General features: G+C 43.3%; 1 protein-coding gene across 1 annotated transcript in view; it reads left to right on the top strand.

Moving 5' to 3' along the window:
- The window catches only part of LOC127659161 (glypican-6-like), a 43,914-nt gene that overhangs the window by 15,358 nt on the left and 21,973 nt on the right, over positions 1-6,583 (top strand). The window contains exon 4 of the mRNA XM_052148834.1: positions 483-645. Coding sequence (XP_052004794.1) covers positions 483-645 — 163 coding nt within the window. The remainder of the gene's footprint in view (positions 1-482; positions 646-6,583) is intronic.

Below are 6,583 nucleotides of genomic sequence, written 5' to 3'. Positions count from 1 at the left end.
AAAGGTGCGTCAGTGCATTCATACCTACTTCTGTTGACACGTCTGTCCACGAGCTAAAACGGAGAAGACTGGACATCACTTAAAAACCTCTGGACATATCTCTCAACTCATCCAGATATGAGACTTCTGAACTAAAAAACAGCAGTTTTATGATCATTTTCATGCATCTTTGGGGAACTTATGTGACCATCTTTCTCTGTGGAAGCATGTTTATACTTCTCCTAAATGTAAAATGTAAAAATATTGTCCCGATCGAATCAAGTACTCTAGATGTAATGGTGGCCCAGTGGTATGTTATAGCTTATAGCTACATGTGTAAACCTCACTCCCCTGGCCTAAGGGCTGTAGCATTTAGTGTCCTCGTTGGTGTGCCCGCCTCTTGGAGAACCCTGTTTGAATTCCACTCGGAGTGGGTCGAGCAGGACCGGTTACAAATGTAATGATTTATCAAATGAATTATATTTTCACCCCCCTGTCCATAGGTTTCCTTGAGCTCTTCGTGCGTCAGTGGTTTCACCAGAATGCTCTTCTGTTCTTACTGTCAAGAGCTGTTCACGATGAAGCCCTGTAAGAACTACTGTCTCAATGTTCTGAAGCTGTCTCGCCAACCAGGCCGATTTCGACCCGAATGGAACAAATACATCGGTAAGAGTCCCTTTCAGTCTCAAACTGTCTAAGTTCCACCCATCACACTAGGGCTGTGCCATAACATGGACAAAAAACAATATCAATATTTATCACGATATACTTTTCATACCATTAATGGGAAAGTAATTGCATTGGACGTGTTTGTTAGAACTCAAGAACGAATGAAACATAACTTGTTTGTTTACAAGGAACTCCAACGGGTACACTACCTTTGACTTAAAGTTCAAGAAGTATACTCGGTTTACGATTTAATCCTACATAAGGGGTGTGACCTCTTTTGGAGGAAATCTTCAGCAGACGTTTGACTCCACTGAAAGACTTAATGCTCCACACTCCAGCTCAGTAGGTGGCAGTAATGCACCATAAGATGGATTGCCAACCACCCATAAACATCATTAGAAGAAGAAATACTATAGGTGTGTTCCAATTGACCGTTAGGGTCCTCCGAAGTGGACTTCACACGGTGTTCAACCATCTTAAGGGAGATTCCAATCCAAAGGGAATGTTGGAAGGGCACTTTAATAATAACATAGGGAATAAGTGTTCATCGATACATAACAGGAAGCGAAGAGGGATATTTACCCACTAGCCACTGCAAACTAGCAGAGTACTGACATAGTTTGTCTTAGCAAGTGGGGAGCAGAGAACACTGCGTAGGTGTAACCGGTCCTGCTCGACCCTCTCTGAGTGGGATTCAAACCGGCATCTGGTTGGGAATGGGAGGCGGGCACACTTATGAGGTGGCTAAAGGCTACAGCTCCTAGCGTCTGTCGCTAGTGCACCACTTGAGGCCAGGGGAGTGAGGTTTACAAACTGCACAACTACCTACCATCTGGCTACCGTTACACTCACCCCCCTAAACCTCACTACATCTCGGTCACGACACCACTGTAACAAGTCCTGCTGGACCTGCTCCATGCGGGATTCAAACCGGCGTCCCCGGCATGGAAGGTGGGCACACAAATGAGGTGGCTAAAGCCCTTCAGAACAGTGTAGAGCGGAGAAGGGTGGGGCCGGGCTGGAACGTGCGCGCCAGGCCCCCAATCAGCCTGATGGGGCGCGCAAGGGATAAAGTCGGCTGTTCTCCACACCCGGGCGGTTGGGCTACTCCGTCCTCTGGTGGATGGCAGCGGGGCTCCCCTGGGTGGACTGCAGTGACGAGGACTCTGGGCATCCCTCCTCCTACCCGGGCTTCGGCACCAATGTAAAGGGGTTAAGATGGGCAAGGAGGCGAGAACCGGCCTGACAATATAAATAAAGTTTAATGATAAAATTAAACAAAAACACCCAAGCATAAACACATACAGGGCAGCTGCCCGTAATCTCTCTCTCTCGAACTGTCATCACGGTCCGCCTTTATCCCTCGCTCACCCCATCAGGCTGATTGGGGACCGGGCGGGTGCTGTTCCAGCCCGCCCCGCCCTCCTCCACTCTACAAACTGTTATGAGTAAAATAAGGTCTGTGGTTAAAAAATACTTGAATTTCAGGTTTTTTTCTAGAACATAAATTACACAGTCATACCTCCAGCCTTAATTTGAAAGCTTTTGAGTTTCTAAAAATACCTGTTGCTATCACAATGCTAATTGAGGACTACAACTACCATGAGTAATGTGAGTTATGTGCTTTTCAAAATGGATGACGTTTGTAGTTTTAGCGACGTTTGTAGTTGTAGGGTTCAGCCCCTAAACCCGACACAGCCCCTAAACCCGACACAGCCCCTAAACCCGACACAGCCCCTAAACCCGACACAACCCATTCTTCCAAGACAAATCTGAGCTAAGCTCGCCACGTTCATTTTAAAGCTCTATACTCTTACAGCATGACAACAGTTTATTTCAGTTGTTTTAATTTCTCCTTAACTTCAGGAGGGACATCCGATACTAGATCAATTCTTAAATAAAATGTAGCTGACCTCTTCCGATTTTCCGAACATTTTCCTCTGGTAAATCTGTTTCTCAGTCGCGAGTGTTCGTGCCGATGTAACGGAGCCAGCTGGTATATAGCTGTGCAGTGTGTAAACCTCACTCTCCTGACCTCAAGAGGTGCACTAGCGACTGACGCTATAGAGGCTGTAGCCTTCAGCCTCCTTGTTAGTGCACCCGCCTCCCATGCCGGAGATGTCAGATAGAGTCCCGTGCACGGAGCGGGGCTAGTAGAACCGGTCACACCGACAGAAATATCTGTTGAGCTTCAGTCCAGCAGAGCCTCCATTCACTGAACTGATGCAACATGCAAATGCTTTTTAAATTCAATGCAAATTCTTCTCAAAACATCTGTCTGTTGTGCATATTCAAATGTAGCTTTGCCAAGTTGGAAACGGTTATAAAATGCACACAGTTAGGGTGTTTAACGACCTGCTGCAGTCAGTAGGGTTAGTATAGTCCTAATGCATATGCCTTTCCACATACTCCACTAACACCAGTCCTACAGAAACCCAATGATTCGGTCTCTTCATATTTATCCTTGTTACCGTTTGACAAATGCACACATTTGACTTGCCCTTTCCACAGTCCTCGGTTACCAAAGTGTAAATGGATCCTTATCGATTTTATTTGCTCATTTCTTTTTAATTGCACGGTTTGTTTCATTGGGTAACCGGATCTGGCCACAACTTCACAATTCATGAAAATTCAAGCCCCAAACATTTCCTGTGTCCTGAGAGGGCCACCTCATGAATAAGAGATGAGCGGTGAAAACATTTGAGTGAATGAGTTTTTATGGGGTTTAATTTAGAAAAATGACAATTTGTCATTTTGAGCGTAAACGCACTCTGAATCTTTTAATTCTGGACCTCATTGAACTAAGCCTTACAGTCTATTGATATGCTTGAAAATTGCTCAGTGTTTTTTTAATTAAGAGTTTAACAAAGCTCCACAGTTATATTAAGTTGCTAATGTAAGTCAAGCATTATCTAAATGTGGGCTGTAGCAAATCATTGCCATGTAAAATCCTGGGCCGATTTCTCTTCCCAGTCCAGCTCTGCATGCAAGGCGCTAGCCTGCCATTGGGAGCAACTTGGCGTTCAGTGTCTTGCCCAAGGACACTTCGGCATGTGGAGTCATGTGGGCCGGGAATCAAGCCACCAACCCTAGCGGGGCCGACCCGCTCTACCACCTGAGCCACAGCCGCGCCTCATTTAATGAAAAGAAATCAAACAATGTCTCCATCTATTTAACTAGATGCACTTCAGGGCTGGATTGGTAATCTGGCATTCCTGGAATTTTCCCGGTGGGCCAACGCACTTTGGGGCTGGTCAGGGCGGACTGTCCATCGGAGGAACCGAGTGGGCCGGTGGGTCGGCCGCGAAATGGGCAGAATGGGCCGCGATAAGCTAAAATGAGCCTCCGCTTTATGCAGAACGGACCACAAAACGGTGCGGCGATATGGAGAAAAGGACGGCGCAGTTTTGGGCCAGTTGCCACGTAAAATCCCGGGCCGATTTCTCTTCCCAGTACAGCCCTGATGCACTTTCTTAACTTTTGTTCACTGAATAGTAAATACCTGTCCTCTTTGTTCTCTTTGACTCATCTTGTCTTCACCAGTGATTGAAATCCCAGTACAAAAGGATTCATTTCACTTCATATGTCATGACCGACAGAACTAGGTCACGAGTACAAGCGGCCGAAATGGGCTTCCTCAGAAGGGTGGCGGGCTTCTCCCTTAGAGATAGGGTGAGGAGCTCAGTCATCCGTGAGGAGCTCGGAGTAGAGCCGCTGCTCCTTTGCGTCGAAAGGAGTCAGTTGAGGTGGTTTGGGCATCTGGTAAGGATGCCCTCTGGCCGCCTCCCTAGGGAGGTGTTTCAGGCACGTCCAGCTGGGAGGAGGCCTCGGGGAAGACCCAGGATTAGGTGGAGAGATTACATTTCCACACTGGCCTGGGAACGCCTTGGGGTCCCCCAGTCAGAGCTGGTTAATGTGGCTCGGGATAGGGAAGTTTGGAGCCCCCTGCTGGAGCTGCTGCCCCCGCGACCCGACTTCAGATAAGCAGTTGAAAATGGATGGATCACTTCATATTGTGATCATTTGCTATCATTATAGGCCGTAATTGAACTTTTATCTGACTACAACTAATTTTATTATTATTATTTTTACAACACTACCATTAGAATATTAAAAGAAACATGAATTAATTGTATTTATTAATTCTTAATTTGATTCTGTATGATGCAAGGGCATTTATCCTATTTTCAATTTGCTACAGTTTTGTTTCTTTTTCTTTCTACCTGCCAATGATGATTCGGCGTACGGGCCTGGTTGCAACTTTTAAATAGACCTCCAAATGGTTTACTTGCCATTGTCTCTGCAATTAAGATGGAATAGGAGGGAATGGTTTAATATCCAAAAAATCCACTAAAAATCATAGATAGAATTCATGAAATTCTACGCATTGATTTTGGCATGCCCCTCCTTTTCTATATATAACATAATAGCATGGAAGTATTCTGTGAATTTAAGTGCAAGTTTCTCAGAAGAATGGTCTTAATGGGCATCTTTACAATTCATATTTATTGCATCCCAGTAGTGTCATATTAGCTAGTATATTATTAAAACTGTGATGCCAGCTCTCTTCTGCCCTGTGCCCACCCAGTGCCCAGATGCTGTTGAGCATCTACAGATGATGTTTGGAGGGTTTTGTGGTGTTTCGATCTTCAAACACGCAGTCCACGCTTGAGAAAATAGATGCTGACGAGAATTTTTCCCTCCATCATATTTGAGGACAAATCTGTTGCCACACCTGTCAGCTGGCATTAGAACTGTCTCGCGAAACTATTAGAGACAGTTGTTCCAGCCAGCACCGATGCATTGTAATTGTTAGGGAGAGAATCGCCATTGAATCGTTGTCGGAGCTTAATCGTGTCACACCACCTCAAACTCACCCTATTGGTCGAGCCAATGTTGCTGTCGGGCTGGACCGAACACTCAAGAGGAATTTTCATAGTGACACAGAGACACTTTTTAAAGTGTTCTTTATTATAATTATAATAATTTTTAAAATTTTTTCTAGAAAAGTAAAACATTGAAAAAGCTACATACTTCAGCTGTAGGCACATCCTCATTCAAGCACTATTCTCACTACCTTAAATATAAAAAGCAATGTTATACAATAATAATAATCATTATATTATATGTATTTATTGTATTGCAGTAAAGGGATTTAATGATGATAACCATAGGAATAATAAGTTAAAACATCCAGATACTGTACATTCACTGTAAAAAAATGAAATTGCATTTTATCCAGTTTATGGGGGTTTTCAGTCACAGAAACTCTGAATGTAAATTAATTTGTATCATGTTAGTCCAACAACATTCCCCCAATTGTTGTCCCAACTAGTCAAACAGAGTTGTTTGAATTAACAATTTCATATTGAACAGTGTTACTGATGTGAGTTCCCAGCATGCATTGCAACATGAATTAATTATGTGGTTGGTGTTCTAGTTTGCTCAACTATTCTTTTTTTTTTTTTTTACAGTGTTGCAGTTAGGAGAATTTGTGTTGAAAATGTGTTTATTATTGTGCATATTAAATATTAAATATTTTGGTTATTCTTAAGATTTCGGCATTTCGATTTAATAACAAATTTCCATTGAAATGATAGTTCGGCTTTAAGGAGCCCCTGACAATTACCAATACTCTACAATACTCCTTAACAATCACCAATACCCTACAATATTCCACAATATTACCAATACTCTACAATACTCCACAACAATCACAGATACTCTACAATACACCACAGCATTCACCAATTCTCTACAATATTCCAGAACATTACCAATACTCAATAAATCAGTACTCTAATTCTCCACAAAAGTCACCAATACTGTAACTATCCACAGTCACCAATGCATTATATTTATGTACTCTACAATACTCCACTATGGTTGCCAAAAATCTACAATACTCCAAAACACTTCATAATACTCTACAATA

This window comes from Xyrauchen texanus, chromosome 18, assembly GCF_025860055.1.
Source record: "Xyrauchen texanus isolate HMW12.3.18 chromosome 18, RBS_HiC_50CHRs, whole genome shotgun sequence".
Lineage (NCBI taxonomy): Eukaryota > Metazoa > Chordata > Actinopteri > Cypriniformes > Catostomidae > Xyrauchen > Xyrauchen texanus.
This window is presented reverse-complemented; position numbering and strand designations above follow the sequence as displayed.